Below are 19,714 nucleotides of genomic sequence, written 5' to 3'. Positions count from 1 at the left end.
TGCAATAGAGACTGCATCATCTGTGGATCTGTTGGGGCGGTATGCAAATTGGGATGATGGTGTTGATGTGAGCCATGACCAGCCTTTCAAAGCTCTTCATGGCTACAAACGTGAGTGCTACTGGTCAGTAGTCATTTAGGCAGGTTACCTTAGTGTTCTTGGGCACAGGCACTATAGTGGTCTGCTTAAAACATGTTGGTATTACAGACTCGGACAGGGAGAGGTTGAAAATGTCTGAAGACACTTGCTAGTTGGTCAGCGCATGTTTTGAGTACACGTCCTGGTAATCCGTCTGGCCCAGCGGCCTTGTGAATGTTGACCTGTCTAAAGGTCATACTCACATCGGCTGCGGAGAGGGTGATCGCACAGTCTTCCGGTACAGCTGGTGTTCTCATGCATGTTTCAGTGTCATTTGCCTCGAAGCGAGCATAGAAGTAGTTTAGCTCGTCCGGTAGGCTTGTGTCACTGGGCAGCTCTGAGCTGTGCTTCCCTTTGTAGTCTGTAATGGTTTGCAGGCCCTGCCACATCCGACAAGCATCAGAGCCGGTGAAGTACGACTCGATCTTAGTCCTGTATTGACGCTTTGCCTGTTTGATGGTTCGTTGGAGGGCATAGCGGGATTTCTTATAAGCTTCCGGGTTAGAGTCCCGCTCTTTGAAAGCGGCAGCTCTAGCCTTCAGCTCAGTGCAGGTGCTGCCTGTAATCCATGGTTTCTGGTTGGGGTATGTACGTATGGTCACTGTGGGGACAACGTCATCGGTGTACTTATTGATGAAGCCAGTGATAGATGTGGTGTAATCCTCAATGTCATTTGAGGAATCCCGGAACATATTCCAGTCTGTGCTAGCAAAACATTCCTGTAGCTTAGCATCTGCTTCATCTGACCACTTTCTTATTGATCTAGTCACTGGTGCTTCCTGCTTTAATTTTTGCTTGTAAGCAGGAATCAGGAGGATGGAATTATGGTTATATTTGCCAAATAGAGGGCGAAGGAGAGCTTTGTATGCGTCTCTGTGTGTGGAGTAAAGGTGGTCCAGAGTTATTTTCCATGGTTGCACATTTAACATGCTGATAGAAATTTGGTTAAACTGATTTAAGTTTCCCTGCATTAAAGTCGCCGGCTACTAGGAACACCGTCTCTGGGTGAGCATTTTATTGTTTGCCTATGGCGGAATACAGCTCATTCAATGCTATCTTAGTGCCAGCCTTTGACTGGTGGTATGTAAACAGCTATAAAGAATACAGATGAAAACTCTCTCGGTAGGTAATATGGTCTGCAGCTTATCATGAGAAACTCTACCTCAGGCGAGCAATAGCTCGAGACTTCCTTAGATATCGAGCACCAGCTGTTGTTTACAGAAATACATAGACCGCCGCCCCTTGACTTACCAGATGCCGCTGTTCTATCCTGCAGGTACATCGTATAACCGGCCAGCTGTATGTTGGTATTGTCGTCGTTTAGCCATGACTCCATGAAGCATAAGATGTTACAGTTTTTAATGTCCCGTTGGTAGTTTAATCTTCCCAATAACTCGTCCATTTTATTGTCTAAAGATTGCATGTTTGCGAGCAGAATTGAGGGGAGTGGGGGTTTATTCCATCGCCTTCGACTTCTCAGCATCCAGCCCGCTCTCCGGCCTCTCTTTCTCCGTCTCCTCTTCACTCAGATCACGGGGCTCGGGGCCTGTTCCCGAGGGAGCCGTATATCCTCCGCCTCGCGCTCGTCAGAGTTGTGAAAGAACTGCTAGTCCATGGTGAGTAATCACAGTCCTGATGTCCAGAAGTTATTTTCGGTCATAAGAGACGGTAGCGGCAACATTTATGTACAAAAATAGTAAAATAATAAGTTACAAACAACACCGATATATTAACAAAAAAACACAATCGGTTGAGGGCACGTAAAACGTCTGCCTTCTGCTCCATCTTACAATCAACAAAGGGAAGGAGTCTAGGTGAGTTCAATGAGTTTAATGAGCACTGCTGCGCATAACTATAGCACGTTAACCATGTCAAATATAGCACGTTAACCACGTCAACTATAGCACGTTAACCACGTCAACTATAGCACGTTAACCAGGTCAACTATAGCACGTTAACCACGTCAACTATAGCACGTTAACCACGTCAACTATAGCACGTTAACCACATCAACTATAGCACGTTAACCACGTCAACTATAGCACGTTAACCACGTCAACTATAGCACGTTAACCACGTCAATGTCACGAGCGGGATGAACAGTTTAAGGAGTGAGTCAAGCGCAGGAGACTGAGGTCCATTGGAACAAACTTAATTTAATACTCCAATGGCAAGATCCATATATGGCTGAGAGCATAACAGTCAAAAAATGACTAAACGAAGCTCCGCTCAAGAAACAGACGGGGCGCAGCCCGGCAACCCTAATGCCTATACAATAAACGTAACACCACACGTAACAAAGAACAATCCCGCACGAATCCTAGCTAAACACAGACAGACTAAATACCCCCCACTAATGACAAACACAAAACAGGTGCAATCACAAAACAGACATAACTAACAGACACTGAAACACAGATCGGTGGCAGCTAGTAGGCCGGCGACGACGACCGAGGAGAGGCGCCACCTTCTGTGGATGTTGTGACAGTCAACTATAGCACGTCAACTATAGCACGTTAACCCCGTCAACTATAGCACGTTAACCACGTCAACTATAGCACGTCAACTATAGCACGTTAACCATGTCAACTATAGCACGTTAACCACGTCAACTATAGCACGTTAACCCCGTCAACTATAGCACTCTATGTCAACTATAGCAGATTAAAATATGTCAACTATAGCACGTTAACAATGCCCCCCTCCCTCTCTGCGGACGACTTTGTTAACCACTTTGAAAAGAAGGTTGACGACATCTGCTCTTCATTCACTCAGTCTACTGAGTCCACTGGTCCCACTCACACAGAACTACCCTACGCCTCTACCTCTTTCTCCCATCTTTCTCCAGGTGCAATCCTGTGACTACTGAGGTCTGAGGTTCGACCACCTGCCTGCTCGGACACATCCCCTCCTCCCTTTTCCAGACCACGTCTGGAGACCTACTCCAATTCCTCACATCTCTCAATTCATTCCTGACCACTGGCTGCATCCCCTCTTACTTCAAAATGGCACGAGTCACTCCCCTCCTTGACTCAATCGATGCCAAAAACTACAGACCTGTATCCCTTTATTTTCTTTCCAAAACACTTGAGTGTGCTGTCTCTGATCAACTCTTTCGTTATCTCTCTCAGAACGATCTTCTTGACACTAACCAGTCAGGCATCAAGACGGGTCACTGAACCGAGACTCCTCTTCTCTTTGTCACAGAGGCTCTCCGCACTGCCAAAGCTGACTCTCTCTCCTCTGTTCTCATCCTCCTATATCTATCCTCTGCCTTCGACACTGTGAACCATCAGATCCTTCTCTCCACCCTCTCTGGTCTGGATGTCTCAGGCTTTGCACACTCTTGGATTGCATCCAACCTGGTAGGCTGATTTGGAGAGGATCAGTGTCTGTACTCTCACTACTGGTGTCCCCCAGGGCTAAGTTCTCGGCTCTCTCCTCTTCCCTCTATACACCAAGTTACTTGGCTCCATCATATCCTCACATGGTCTCTCCTATCACTGCTCTGCAGATTACACGTAACTTATTTTGGGGTTACCAAGTGGCGCAGCAGTCTAAGGAACTGCATCTCAGTGCTAGAGGCGTCACTACAGACACCCTGGTTCAAAATCCAGGCTGTATCACAACCGTCCGATATTGGGAGTCCCATAGGGCGGCGCACAATTGTCCGGGTTTGGCCGGGGTAGGCCGGCATTGTGAATACGAATTTGTTCTAAACTGACTTGCCTAGTTAAATAAAGGTTAAATAAAAAATAAATGATCCTTCCCCCTTCTGACACCCAGGTGGCGTACCTGGCAGATATCAAATGTTATTGGTCACATACACATATTTAGCAGATGTTATTGCGGTTGTAGCGAAATGCTTGTGTTCCCAGCTCCAACAGTACAGTAGTATCTAACAATTCACAACAATACACACAAATCTAAAAGTAAAATAACGGAATTAAGAAAGATATAAATATTAACACGAGCAATGTCGGAGTGGCATTGACTAAAATACAGTAGTATAGAATACATTATATACATATGAGATGAGTAAAGCAGTATGTAAACATTATTAAAGTGACTAGTGTTCCATTACTAAAGTGGCCAGTGATTCCATGTCTATGTATATAGGGCAGCAGCCTCTAAGGTGCAGGGTTACGTAACCGGGTGGTACCTGGCTAGTGATGACTTTTTAACAGTCTGATGGCCTTGAGATAGAAGCTGTTTTTCAGTCTCTCCGCCCCAGTTTTGATGCACCTGTACTGATCCCGCCTTCTGGATGATAGCAGGGTGAACAGGCTGTGGCTCAGGTGGTTGATGTCCTTGATGATCTTTCTGGCCTTCCTGTGACATCGAGTGCTGTAGGTGTCCTGGAGGGCAGGTAGTGTGCCTCCGGTGATCCCCTCTCCATTCCCAATGAACCTCAGAGTGCTTGATGGGCGCTCTATAGGCAGAGTTGGTCAGACCACACCACCCTCTGTAGTGCCCTGCGGTTGCGTGCGGTGCAGTTGCCGTACCAGGCAGTGACAAGATGCTCTCAATTGTGCATCTGCAAGAGTTTGTGAGGATCTTAGGGGACAAGCCAAATTTCTTCAGCCTCCTGAGGTTGAAGAGGCGCTGTTGTGCCTTCTTCATCACACTGTCTGTGTGGATGGACAATTTCAGATTGTCAGTGATGTGTACGCCGAGGAACTTAAAACGTTCCACTTTCTCCACTGCGGTCCTGTCGATGTGGATAGGGGCATGTTCCCTCTGCTGTGTCCTGAATTTTACGATCAGCTCCTTCGTTTTTTTGATGTTGAGAGAGAGGTTATTTTCCTGGCCCCAATCTGCCAGAGCCCTCACCTCCTCCCTGTAGGCTGTCTCGTCATTGTTGCTAATCAGGCCTACTACTGTTGTGTCGTCGGCAAACTTGATGATTGAGTTGGAGGCGCGCATGGCCACGCAGTCATGGGTGAATAGGGAGTAAAGGAGAGGGCTGAGCACGCACCCTTGTGGGGCCTCTGTGCTGAGGATTAGCGAAGTGGAGATGTTGTTTCCTACATTCACCACCTAGGGGCAGCCAGTCAGGAAGTCCAGGACCTAGTTGCACAGGGCGGAGTACAGACCCAGGACCCCGAAGTTAATGATGAGGTTGGAAGGTACTATGGTGTTGAAGGCTGAGCTACAGTCAGTGAACAGCATTCTTACGTAGGTATTCCTCTTGTCCAGATGGGATAGGGCAGTGCGCAGTGTGATGGCGATTGCATCGTCTGTGGATCTATTGGGGTGGTAAGCAAATTGAATTGTGTCTAGGGTGTCAGGTAAGGTAGAGGTGATATGATCCTTAACTAGCCTCTCAAAGCACTTCATGATGACAGAACTGAGTGCTACGGGGCGATAGTCATTTAGTTACCTTTGCTTTCTTGGGTACAGGAACAATGGTGGACATCTTGAAGAAAGTGGGGACAGCAGACTGGGATAGGGAGAGATTGAATATGTTCGTAAACAATCCAGCCAGCGCATGCTCTGAGGACTCGGCTAGGGATGCGGTCTGGGCCGGCATCCTTGTGAGGGTTATCATGCTTAAATGTCTTACTCACGTCGGCCACGAAGAACGAGAGCCCACAGTCCTGGCTGCGTCAGTGGCACTGTGTTATCCTCAAAGTGATCGAAGAAGGTTGTCAGAGAGTGAGACGTCGGTGTCCTCGAAGTTTTCCCTTTGTAATCCGTGATTGCCTGTAGACCCTTCCACATACACTTCGAGCCGTTGAATTGCGACTCCACTTTTTCTCTGTACTGACATTTTGTTGTTTGATTGCCTTACGGAGGGAATAACTACACTCTTTGTATTCAACCATATTCCCAGTTACCTTGCCATGGTTAAATGCGGTGGTTTGCGCTTTTAGATGGCAATATCTGCGCTGTTGTTGCCATCTATCCACGGTTTCTGGTTTGGTTACCGTGGGAACAACATCCCCTATACACTTCCTGATTAACTCAGTCACCGTGTCTGTGTATACGTCAATGATATCCTCAGAGGCACTGATGTTGGGCGATTAGGCCTGGCTCGCAGTCGATGTTCCAATTCATCCCAAAGGTGTTCGATGGGGTTGAGGTCAGGGTTCTGTGCATGCCAGTCAAGTGCTTCCACACCGATCTCGACAAACCATTTCTGCATGGGGGCATTGTCATGCTGAAACATGAAAGGGGCTTCACCAAACTGTTGCCACAAAGTTGGAAGCAAAGAATCATCTGGAATGTCATTGTGTGCTGTAGCATTAAGATATCCCTTCACTGGAACTAAGGGGCCTAGACCGAACCATGAAAAACAGCCCCAGACCATTATTCCTCCTCTACCAAACTTTATATTTTTTACATTTTAGTCATTTAGCAGACGCTCTTATCCAGACCAACTTACAGTAGTGAATGCATACATTTCATGCTGTATTTTTTTTATTTTTTTTATTTTTTGTACTGGCCCCCTATGGGAATCAAACCCACAACCCTGGCGTTGCACACACCACCCTGGCATTGCAAACACCATGCTCTACCAACTGAGCCACAGGGAAGACCAGTTGACACTATGCATTGGGGCAGGTAGAATTGTCCTGGCACCAAACCCAGATTCGTCCATTGGACTGCCAGATGGTGAAGTGTGAGAGTCCATTGGCGGCAAGCTTTACACCACTCCAGCCAACGCTTGGCATTGCGTATGGTGATCTTAGGCTTGTGTGCGGCTGCTTGTCCATGGAAACTCATTTCATGACGCTCCTGTCAAACAGTTATTGTGCTGATTTTACTTCCAGATCAGTTTGGAACCTGTTAGTTAGTGTTGCAACCCGAGGACAGACGATTTTTTACATGCTACATACTTGCTACATAGAGCACTCGGTGAGCTTGTGTGGCCTACCACTTCACGGCTGAGCCGTTGTTGCTCCTAGACGTTTCCACTTCACAATAACAGCACTTACAGTTGAACGGGGCAGCTCTAGAAAGGCAGATATTTGATGAACTGACTTGTTGGAAAGGTGGCATCCTATGACGGTGCCACGTTCAAAGTCACAGTTCTTCAGTAAGGCCATTCCACTGCCAATGTTTGTCTCAGGAGATTGCATGGCTGTGTGCTCGATTTTTCCACCTGTCAGCAATGGGTGTGTCTGAAATAGCAGAATCCAATCCTTTGAAGGGGAGTCCACATACCTTTGTGTATATATAGTGTATCTTATGATAAACACACTAACTGTAAGTCGCTTTGGATAAGAGCAACTGCTAAATGACTAAAATGTAAACTAACCGAGTGGACTGCATTTGTAGACTTTACTCATTGCACATGTTTAGAAGGAGTGCAAGGGTAAATTGAGTTTTGCACAGGTGCACTTGACAGAGTAGGCGTTCCCTAACGGAAATATGCAAATAAATGCTAGAACGCGCCAATAGGAACTCACTAGCTCGTGCTTGACTCTGCCCGCTATGATTAATTTGCTCTCATTGGAAATGACAGGCTCTGGTCTATCTTGGGTTAGTTATAAACATCTTTGGTTAACATAAACAGCAGTCTGAACAGGAAGTTTTGTTGTTGACGTACTATACTCTAGGTACTGCAGGTTGTTGACATGTACTATATTGTAGGTACTATATTGTACTTTTACTATACTGTATGTTGTTGACATATACTGTACTGTAATATACTGTACTATACTGTAGGTTGTTGACTTGTACTGTACTATACTGTACTGTACTGTAGGTTGTTGACATGTACTGTACTGTACTGTAGGTTGTTGACATGTACTGTAGGTTGTTGACATGTACTGTACTGTACTGTACTATACTGTAGGTTGTTGACATGTACTGTACTGTAATATACTGTACTATACTGTAGGTTGTTGACATGTACTGTACTGTTTTGCATTATACTGTAGGTACTCTAGGTTGCATGTGAGGTGGGACCATAGACTTTATTTGACATGATTGGGTCAGACCTGGCCATGTAGTATAGGAGCTGTTCTACTAGGTGCTTAGTAAGCTATTAGTACACTATGTAATGTAAAATGTATGTATATTCCAGATGAAGGACACTCTGGTCCAGGTGTTGCAACAGAACGCTGAGGAGGCAGAGCTGCTACAAACAGAACTACAGATGATGGAGACAGAACTACAGATGATGGAGACAGAAAGAGTACGTACATTGTTTTGTGTTATCTATAGGTTGGATATATACTGCTCAAAAAAATAAAGGGAACACTTAAACAACACATCCTAGATCTGAATGAAATAAATAATCTTATTAAATACTTTTTTCTTTACATAGTTGAATGTGCTGACAACAAAATCACACAAAAATAATCAATGGAAATCCAATTTATCAACCCATGGAGGTCTGGATTTGGAGTCACACTCAAAGTTAAAGTGGAAAACCACACTACAGGCTGATCCAACTTTGATGTAATGTCCTTAAAACAAGTCAAAATGAGGCTCAGTAGTGTGTGTGGCCTCCACGTGCCTGCCTGTATGACCTCCCTACAACACCTGGGCATGCTCCTGATGAGGTGGCGGATGGTCTCCTGAGGGATCTCCTCCCAGACCTGGACTAAAGCATCCGCCAACTCCTGGACAGCCTGTGGTGCAACGTGGCGTTGGTGGATGGAGCGAGACATGATGTGCCAGATGTGCTCAATTGGATTCAGGTCTGGGGAACGGGCGGGCCAGTCCATAGCATCAATGCCTTCCTCTTGCAGGAACTGCTGACACACTCCAGCCACATGAGGTCTAGCATTGTCTTGCATTAGGAGGAACCCAGGGCCAACCGCACCAGCATATGGTCTCACAAGGGGTCTGAGGATCTCATCTCGGTACCTAATGGCAGTCAGGCTACCTCTGGCGAGCACATGGAGGGCTGTGCGGCCCCCCAAAGAAATGCCACCCCACACCATGACTGACCCACCGCCAAACCGGTCATGCTGGAGGATGTTGCAGGCAGCAGAACGTTCTCCACGGCGTCTCCAGACTCTGTCTCGTCTGTCACGTGCTCAGTGTGAACCTGCTTTCATCTGTGAAGAGCACAGGGCGCCAGTGGCGAATTTGCCAATCTTGGTGTTCTCTGGCAAATGCCAAACGTCCTGCACGGTGTTGGGCTGTAAGCACAACCCCCACCTGTGGACGTCGGGCCCTCATACCACCCTCATGGAGTCTGTTTCTGACCATTTGAGCAGACACATGCACATTTGTGGCCTGCTGGAGGTCATTTTGCAGGTTCTGGCAGTGCTCCTCCTACTCCTCCTTGCACAAAGGCGGAGGTAGCGGTCCTGCTGCTGGGTTGTTGCCCTCCTACAGCCTCCTCCACGTCTCCTGATGTACTGGCCTGTCTCCTGGTAGCGCCTCCATGCTCTGGACACTACGCTGACAGACACAGCAAACCTTCTTGCCACAGCTTGCATTGATGTGCCATCCTGGATGAGCTGCACTACCTGAGCTACTTGTGTGGGTTGTAGACTCCGTCTCATGCTACCACTAGAGTGAAAGCACCGCCAGCATTCAAAAGTGACCAAAACATCAGCCAGGAAGCATAGGAACTGAGAAGTGGTCTGTGGTCTCCACCTGCAGAACCACTCCTTTATTGGGGGTGTCTTGCTTATTGCCTATAATTTCCACCTGTCAAATGTATTGTCAATCAGTGTTGCTTCCTAAGTGGACAGTTTGATTTCACAGAAGTGTGATTGACTTGGAGTTACATTGTGTTGTTTAAGTGTTCCCTTTATTTTTTTGAGCAGTATATGTTATATACACTAAGTGTACAAAACATTAGGAACACCTGCACTTTCCATGACATAGAGTGACCAGGTGAATGCTATGATCCCTTATTGATGTCACTTCAAATCAGTGTAGACGAAGGGGAGGAGACGGGTTGAACGATTGTTAAGCCTGGAGACAACAGACATGGATTGTGTGTGACTGCCATTCAGAGGGTAAATAGGCAAGACAACAGATTTAAGTTACGTTGAACGGGGTATGGTAGTAAGTGCCAGGCACACCAGTTTGAGTGTGTTAAGAAATCAAATCAAATTTATTGAACACATGCGCCGAATACAACAGGTGTAGACTTTACAGTGAAATACTTACTTACGAGCCCATTCCCAACAATGCAGTTAAAAATATATAACTTATATTTGCTAAATAAAAAGGAAATGGTAACACAGTAAAACCAATACCTAGGCTATATACAAGAAGTACCGGTACTGAGTCAATGTGCAGTGGTACCAGGTAGTAATGAGGCTATATACAAGGAGTACCAGTACTGAATCAATGTGCAGGGGTACGAGGTAGTAATGAGGCTATGTACAAGGAGTACCAGTACTGAATTAATGTGCAGTGGTACCAGGTAGTAATGAGGCTATGTACAAGGAGTACCAGTACTGAATCAATGTTCAGTGGTACGAGGTAGTAATGAAGCAATGTACAAGGAGTACCAGTACTGAATCAATGTGCAGTGGTACCAGGTAGTAATGAGGCTATATACAAGGAGTACCGGTACTGAATCAATGTGCAGTGGTACCAGGTAGTAATGAGGCAATGTACAAGGAGTACCAGTACTGAATCAATGTGCAAGGGTACGAGGTAGTAATGAGGCTATATACAAGGAGTACCGGTACTGAATCAATGTGCAGTGGTACCAGGTAGTAATGAGGCAATGTACAAGGAGTACCAGTACCGAATCAATGTGCAAGGGTACGAGGTAGTTGAGGTAATACAGTATGTACTGTACACGTGGGTAGTGGTAAAAGTGACTAGGCAATCAGGATGGATAATAAACAGAGTAGCAGCAGTGTATATGGTGAGTGTGAAAGAGTGTGAAATGTGTCTGTGTGAGTGTGTGTGGCACCAATATGCATGTGTGTGTGTGTGTGTGAGTGCGTGGGTAGAGCTTCCTCTGACACTGCCTGGTATAGATGTCCTGGATGGCAGGGATTTCGGCCCCAGTGATGTACTGGGCCGTACACGCTTTGCGGTCAGATGCCGAACAGTTGCCATACCAAGTGGTGATGCAGCCAGTCAAGATACTTTCAATGGCGCAGCTGTAGATCTTTTTGAGGATCTGAGGGCCTATGCCAAATCTTTTCAGCATCCTAAGGGGAAGATGAGTTGTCGTGCCCTCTTCATGGCGTATTTTGGTGAGGATTAGCATGGCGGATGTGTTGTTACCTACCCTTATCACCTTAAATCTGCTTGAAAATCTATTGCAATACCTGAAAATGGCTGTCCAGCAATGATCAACAAACAAAATGGCTGTCCAGCAATGATCAATAAACAAAATGGCTGTCCAACAATGATCAACAAACAAAATGGCTGTCCAGCAATGATCAACAAACAAAATGGCTGTCCAGCAATGATCAATAAACAAAATGGCTGTCCAACAATGATCAACAAACAAAATGGCTGTCCAGCAATGATCAACAAACAAAATGGCTGTCCAGCAATGATCAACAAAAATTTTACAGAACTTAATTTTTTTTTTAAAGAATGATGGGCAAATGTTGCACAATCCTGTCATAGTCGTGTCTCCTGGATGCACTCCTCCACCTCCCTGTCCGGGGTATCTTCTCCTCCACCTCCCTCTCCGGGGGGGGTATCTTCTCCTCCACCTCCCTGTCGGGGGGGGGGGGGTATCTTCTCCTCCACCTCCCTGTCCGGGGGGGTATCTTCTCCTCCACCTCCCTGTCCGGGGTATCTTCTCCTCCACCTCCCTGTCCGGGGTATCTTCTCCTCCACCTCCCTGTCCGGGGGGGGGGGTATCTTCTCCTCCACCTCCCTGTCCGGGGGGGTATCTTCTCCTCCACCTCCCTGTCCGGGGTATCTTCTCCTCCACCTCCCTGTCTGGGGGGGGTATCTTCTCCTCCACCTCCCTGTCCGGGGTATCTTCTCCTCCACCTCCCTGTCCGGGGTGGGTATCTTCTCCTCCACCTCCCTGTCCGGGGGGGGTATCTTCTCCTCCACCTCCCTGTCCGGGGGGGTATCTTCTCCTCCACCTCCCTGTCCGGGGGGGTATCTTCTCCTCCACCTCCCTGTCCGGGGGGGTATCTTCTCCTCCACCTCCCTGTCCGGGGTGGGTATCTTCTCCTCCACCTCCCTGTCCGGGGTATCTTCTCCTGCTGACTTCAATATTTTGGTCAGTGATTCTGTCATAGTCGTGTGTGTAGGTGGCAGGGAAGTCAGGCGCAGGAGAAACCAACTTGGTTAAACTGGAGTAGTTTTATTAACAAAAAACGAACTCCAAAACCAACGTACAAAAATAACATAGGTAAAAATAACCCGTTGCACACCGATACAACATACACGAGTACATAACATACAAACAATCACTGACAAGGACATGAGAGGAAACACAGGGTTAAATACACAACATGTAATCAATGGGATTGGAACCAGGTGTGTAGGAAGACAAGACAAAACCAATGGATAATGAAAAACTGATCAATGATGGCTAGAAGACCGGTGACGTCGACCGCCGCGCACCACCCTAACAAGGAGGGGCATCGACTTCGGGAGAAGTCGTGACAAATCCATATGTGTAAAGCTCTTAGAGACTTACCCAGAAAGACTCACTGCTGTATTCACTGCCAAAGGTGATTCTACAGAGTATTGACTAAAGGGTGTGAATATTTAAATGATTTAAATGATATATTTCTGTATTTAATTTTCCATAAATTTGCAAACATTTCAAAAAACTTGTTTTCACTTTGTCATTATGGGTTATTGTGTGTAGATGGGTAAGAAAACAAATACATGTAATCCATTTTGAATTCAGGCTGTAACACAACAAAATGTGATTACTTCAAGTTGTATGAATACTTTCTGAAGGCACTGTAAATACAGTGCATTCGGAAAGTATTCAGACATCTTGACTTTTTCCACATTTTGTTAATTTACAGCCGTATTCTAAAATGGATTAAATAAATAAAACATCTCATAAATCTACACACATTACACCATGATGACAAAGCGAAAACAGGTTTTTTGTAATTTTTGCAAATGTATTAAGACCCTTTGCTATGAGACTTGAAATTGAGCTCAGGTGCATCCTGTTTCCATTGATCAGCCTTGAGATGTTTCTACAACTTGATTGGAGTCCACCTGTGGTAAATTCAATTGACTGGACACGATTTGGAGAGGCACACACCTCTCTGTATAAGGTCCCACAGTTGACAGTACATGTCAAACCAAAAATCAAGCCATAAGGTCGAAGGAATTGTCTGTAGAGCTCTGAGACAGGATTATGTTGAGGCACAGAACTGGGAAAGGGTACCAAAAATTGTCTGCAGCATTGAAGGTCCGCAAGGACACAGTGGCCTCCATCATTCTTAAATGGAAGAAGTTTGGAACCACCAAGACTCGTCCTACAGCTGGCTTCCCGGCCAAACAGACTGGGGTGAAGGTTCACCTTCCAATCGGACAACTACCATAAGTACACAGCCAAGACAAGGCAGGGGTGGCTTCGGGACAAGTCTCTGAGTGGCCCAGCCAGAGCCCGATCAAACGTCTCTGGAGAGACCTGAAAATAGCTGTGCCGCTACGCTCCCCATCCAACCTGACAGTTTGAGAGGATCTGCAGAGAAGAATGGGAGAAACTCCCTAAATACAGGTGTGCCAAGTTTGTAGCATCATACCCAAGAAGACACGAGGTTACTAAAGATGCTTCAGCAAAGTACTGAGTAGAGTGTCTGAATACTTAGGTAAATATATTAGTTTTTCCCAAAAACATATTTTTGCTTTGTCATTATGGGGTATTGTGTGTAGATTGAGGGGATTTAAAAAAAGTAATCGGGGGAGAAGGGCCTTGGTCAGGGAGGTGATCAAGAAGCCGATGGTCACTCTGACAGAGCTCCATAGTTATTCTGTGGAGATGGGAGAACCTTCCAGAAGGAAAACAACCTCTGCAGAACTCCATCAATCAGATCAATCAGGCCTTTATGATAGGGTGGCCAGACGGATGCCACTCCTCAGTAAAAGGCACATGACAGCCCGCTTGGAGTTTGCCAAAAAGCACCTAAAGGACTCTCAGACCATGAGAAACAAGATTCTCAAGTCTGATGAAACCAAAATTGAACTCTTTGGCATGAATGCCAAGCGTCACGTCTGGAGGAAACCTGGCACCATGCCTACGGTGAAGCATTGTGGTGGCAGCATCAAGCTGTGGGGATGTTTTTCAGCGGCAGGGACTGAGAGACTAGTCAGGATCGAGGGAAAGATGAACGGAGCAAAGTACAGAGAGATCCTTTATGAAAACCTGCTCCAGAGCGCTCCGTACCTCAGACTGGGGGTGAAGGTTCACCATCCAACAGGACAACGACCCTAAGCACACAGTCAAGACAACACAGGAGTGACTTCGGGACAAGTCTCAATGTCCTTCAGTGGCCCAGCCAGAGCCCGGACTTGAACCCGATCAAACATCTCTGGAGAGACCTGAAAATAGCTGTGCAGCAACGTTCCAACCTGACAGAACTTGAGAGGATCTGCAGAGAAGAATTGGAGAAACTCCCCAAATACAGGTGTGCCAAACTTGTAGCGTCATACCCAAGAAGACTCGATGCTGTAATCGCTGCCAAAGGTGCTTCAACAAAGTACTGAGTAAAAGGGTCTGAATTCTTATGTAAATGTAAAATTTCTGTTTAATTTTTTTATACATTTGGAAAAATGTCTAAAAGCCTGTTTTTTTCTTTGTCCTTATGTCGTACTGCTCCCAAGTGGCGCAGTGGTCTAAGATACTGCATCTCAGTGCTAGAGGGGTCACGACCGACAACCTGGTTCAAATCCAGACTGTATCACAACCGGCCGTGAATGGGTGGCGCACAATTGGCCCAGCGTCGTCCGAGTTTAGCCAGTGTAGGCCGTCATTGTAAATAAGAATTTGTTCTTCACCGACTTGCCTAGTTAAATGAACGTTAAATGAAAAAAATTGTGTGTAGATTGATGAGGAAAAAAAACACATTTTAATCTATTTTAGAATAAAGGGTGTAACGTAAGGAAGTCAAGGGGTCTGAATATTTTCCAAATGCACTGTATATACACTACCGGCCAGCATCCCAGAGTCGCCTCTTCGCTGTTGACGTTGAGACGTATTTTGCGGGTACTATTTAATGAAGCTGCCAGTTGAGGACTTGTGAGGCGTCTGTTTCTCAAATAGACACTCTAATGTACTTGTCCTCTAGACTGATGAGTTTCAGAAGAAAGTACTTTCTTTCTGGCCATTTTGAGCCTGTAATCGAACCCACAAATGCTGATGCTCCAGATACTCAACTAGTCTAAAGAAGGACAGTTTTATTGCTTCTTTAATGAGCACAACAGTTTTCAGCTGTGCTAACATCATTGCAAAAGGGTTTTCTAATGATCAATTAGCCTTTTAAAATTATAAACTTGTATAAGTTAACACAACGTACCATTGGAACACAGGAGTGATGGTTGCTGATAATGGGCCTCTATACCTATGTAGATATTCCTTAAAAAATATGCCATTTCCAGATACAATAGTCATATACCGAAGCAAGCACCAGAAAGCCTGGAACTAGCCTCGTGCTAGGCCAATCTCCCGGCTAGCTGAAGAGGTTCATCAGACACTCCTTGGGCTACAATACCTATTTTGCCAATTGGCCTGGACCCTTTTACTGCCGACACGGAGCCCTGCCGATCCATCACGACTTGTCTGCCGACGTAACCGTCCAAGGGGGCTACAACAGACCCTTCCATCGCGACGTCCCCCTAAGGCCCGTCTGCTAGCCTGCTAGTCCTGGCCCGCTAGCTGTCTGAATCGCCGTATCTCCAACTCGCCTAGCTACCCACTGGTCCCTATGATCACTCGGCTACGCATGCCTCTCCCTAATGTCAATATGCCTTGTCCATTGTTGCTTTGGTTAGGGATTATTGTCTTATTTCACTGTAGAGCCTCCAGTCCTGCTTAATATGCCTTAGCTAGCCCTTTTGTCTCATCTCCCACACATGCGGTGACCTCACCTGGATTAAATGATGTCTCTAGAGACAAAACCTCTCTCATCGTCACTCAATGCCTAGGTTTACCTCCACTGTATTCACATCTTACCATACCCTTGTCTGTCCATTAATTGAATCTATTCTACCGTGCCCAGAAACATGCTCCTTTTACACTCTGTTCCGAACAAACTAGACGACCAGTTCTTATAGCCTTTAGCCGTACCCTTATCCTACTCCACTTCTGTGCCTCTGGTGATGTAGAGGTTAATCCAGGCCCTGTAGCGCCTAGCTCCACTCCCATTCCCCAGGCGCTCTCATTTGTTGACTTCTGTAACCGTAAAAACCTTGGTTTCATGCATGTTAACATTAGAAGCCTCCTCCCTAAGTTTGTTTTATTCACTGCTTTAGCACACTCTGCCAACCCGGATGTCCTAGCCGTGTCTGAATCCTGGCTTAGAAAGGCCACCAAAAATCCTGAAATTTCCATCCCTAACTATAACATTTTCCGACAAGATAGAACTACCAAAGAAGGCGGAGTTGCAATCTACTGCAGAGATAGTCTGCAGAGTTTTGTCATACTATCCAAGTCTGTGCCCAAACAATTCAAGCTTCTACTTCTAAAAATCTACCTTTCCAGAAACATGTCTCTCACTGTTGCCGCTTGCAAAAGACCACCTTCTGCCCCCAGCTGTGCCCTGGACACCATATGTGAATTGATTGCCCCCCATCTATCTTCAAAGCTCATACTGTTAGGTGACCTAAACTGGGACATGCTTACCACCCCGGCCATCCTACAATCTAAGCTTGATGCCCTCAATCTCACACAAATGATCAATGAACCTACCAGGTACAACCCCAAATCTGTAAACACGGGCACCCTCATAGATTTCATCCTGACCAACCTGCCCTCTAAATACACCACTGCTGTCTTCAACCAGGATCTTAGCGATCACTCCCTCATTGCCTGCGTCTGTAATGGGTCTGCGGTCAAATGACCACCCCTCATCACTGTCAAACACTTCGTAAAACATTTCAGCTAACAGGCCTTTCTAATCGACATGGCCGGGGTATCCTGGAATGACATTGACCTCATCCCGTCAGTAGAGGATGCCTGGTTATTCTTTAAAAGTGCCTTCCTCACCATCTTAAATAAGCATGCTCCATTCAAAAAATGTATAATGTATAACCAGGAATAGATACAGCCCTTGGTTTACTCCAGACCTGTCGGCCCTTGACCAGCACAAGAACATCCTGTGGCATTCTGCATTAGCATCGAACAGCCCCCGTGATATGCAACTTTTCAGGGAAGATAGGAACCAATATACTCAGTCGGTTAGGAAAGCTAAGGCCAGCTTTTTCAAACAGAAATTTGCTTCCTGTAGCACTAATTCCAAAAAGTTTTGAGACACTGTAAAGTCCATGGAGAATAACAGCACCTCTTCCCAGCTGCCCACTGCACCGAGGCTAGGAAACACTGTCACTACTGATAAATCCACAATAATTGAGAATTTCAAAAAGCATTTTTCTACGGCTGGCCATGCTTTCCAAATGGCTACACCTACCCCGGTCAACAGCCTTGCGCTCCCTACAGCAACTCGCACAAACCTCCCCCACTTCCCCTTCACCCAAATCCAGATAGCTGATGTTTTGAAAGAGCTGCAAAATCTGGACCCCTACAAATCAGCCAGGCTAGACAATCTGGACCCTTTCTAAAATGATCTGCCGAAATTGTTGCAACCCCTATTACTAGCCTGTTAAACCTCTCTTTCGTATTGTCTGAGATTCCAATAGATTGGAAAGTTGCCGCGGTCATCCCCCTCTTCAAAAGGGGGAGACACTTTAGACCCAAATTGCTACAGACCTATATCTATTCTACCCTGCCTTTCTAAGGTCTTTGAAAGCCAAGTTAACAAACAGATTACCGACCACTTCGAATCCCACCAGACTTTCTCCGCTATGCAATCTGGTTTCAGAGCTGGTCATGGGTGCACCTCAGCCACGCTCAAGGTCCTAAACAATATCATAACCGCCATCAATAAGAGACATTACTGTGCAGCCGTATTCATCGACCTGGCTAAGGCTTTCGACTCTGTCAATCACAAAATTCATATTGGCAGACTCAACAGCCTTGGTTTCTGAAATGACTGCCTCGCCTGGTTCACCAACTACTTCTCTGATAGAGTTCAGTGTTTCAAATCGGAGGGCCTGTTGTCTGGACCTCTGGCAGTCTCTTTGGGGGTGCCACAGGGTTCAATTCTCAGGCCGACTCTTTTCTCTGTATACATCAATGATGTCGCTCTCGCTGCTGGTTATTCTTTGATCCACCTCTACGCAGACGACACCATTCTGTATACCTCTGGCCCTTCTTTGGACACTGTTAACTAACCTCCAGACGAGCTTCAATGCCATACAACTCTCCTTCCGTGGCCTCCAACTGCTCTTAAATACAAGTAAAACTAAATGCCTGCTCTTCAACCGTTCGCTTCCCGCACCTGCCCACCCGTCCAGCATAACTACTCCGGACGGTTCTGACTTAGAATAGGTGGACAACTACAAATACCTAGGTGTCTGGTTAGACTGTAAACTCTCCTTTCACTCACATTAAACATCTCCAATCCAAATTAAATCTAGAATCGGCTTCCTATTTCGCAACAAAGCATCCTTCACTCATGCTGCCAAACATACCCTTGTAAAACTGACCATCCTACTGATCCTCGACTTCGGCGATGTCATTTACAAAATAGCCCCCAACACTCTACTCAGAAAATTGGATGCAGTCTATCACAGTGCCATCCGTTTTGTCACCAAAGCCCCATATATTACCCACCACTGCGACCTGTATTCTCTTGTTGGCTGGACCTTGCTTCATACTCGTCGCCAAACCCACTGGCTCCAGGTCATCTACAAGTCTCTGCTAGGTAAAGTCCCGCCTTATCTCAGCTCACTGGTCACCATAGCAACACCACCCGTAGCACACGCTCCAGCAGGTATATCTCACTGGTCATCCCCAAAGCCAATTCTTCCTTTGGCCGCCTCTCCATCCAGTTCTCTGCAGCCAATGACTGGAACGAACTGCAAAAATCGCTGAAGCTGGATACTCATATCTCCCTCACTAACGTCAAGCACCAGCTGTCAGAGCAGCTCACAGATCACTGCACCTGTACATAGCCCATCTGTAAACAGCCCATCCAATCTACCTCATCCCCATACTGTATTTGTTTATTAATTTATCTTGCTCCTTTGCACCCCAGTATCTCTACTTGCACATTCATCTACTGCACATCTACCATTCCAGTGTTTAATTGCTATATTGTAATTACGTTGACAACATGGCCTATTTATTGCCTTACCTCTCTTATCCTAACTCATTTGCACATGCTGTTTATTCCATGTGTAACTCTGTGTTGTTGTATGTGTCGAACTGCTTTGCTTTATCTTGGCCAGGTCGCAGTTGCAAATGAGAACTTGTTCTCAACTAGCCTACCTGGTTAAATAAAGGTGAAATAAATCAAATAAAATGTAGTAACCAAAAAGAAATGTTAAACAAATCAAAATAAATTTTATATTCTTCAAAGTAGCCACCCTTTGCCTTGATGACAGCTTTGCACACTCTTGGTATTCTCTCAACCAG

The 19,714-nt window shown here is 46.0% G+C and overlaps 1 protein-coding gene across 1 annotated transcript in view; it reads left to right on the top strand.

Annotated features, from left to right (window-relative positions):
* Positions 1-19,714, top strand: part of efcc1 (EF-hand and coiled-coil domain containing 1) — a 73,392-nt gene that overhangs the window by 29,213 nt on the left and 24,465 nt on the right. The window contains exon 7 of the mRNA XM_029692711.1: positions 8,174-8,284. Coding sequence (XP_029548571.1) covers positions 8,174-8,284 — 111 coding nt within the window. The remainder of the gene's footprint in view (positions 1-8,173; positions 8,285-19,714) is intronic.

This window comes from Salmo trutta, chromosome 16 (assembly GCF_901001165.1).
Source record: "Salmo trutta chromosome 16, fSalTru1.1, whole genome shotgun sequence".
Lineage (NCBI taxonomy): Eukaryota > Metazoa > Chordata > Actinopteri > Salmoniformes > Salmonidae > Salmo > Salmo trutta.
This window is presented reverse-complemented; position numbering and strand designations above follow the sequence as displayed.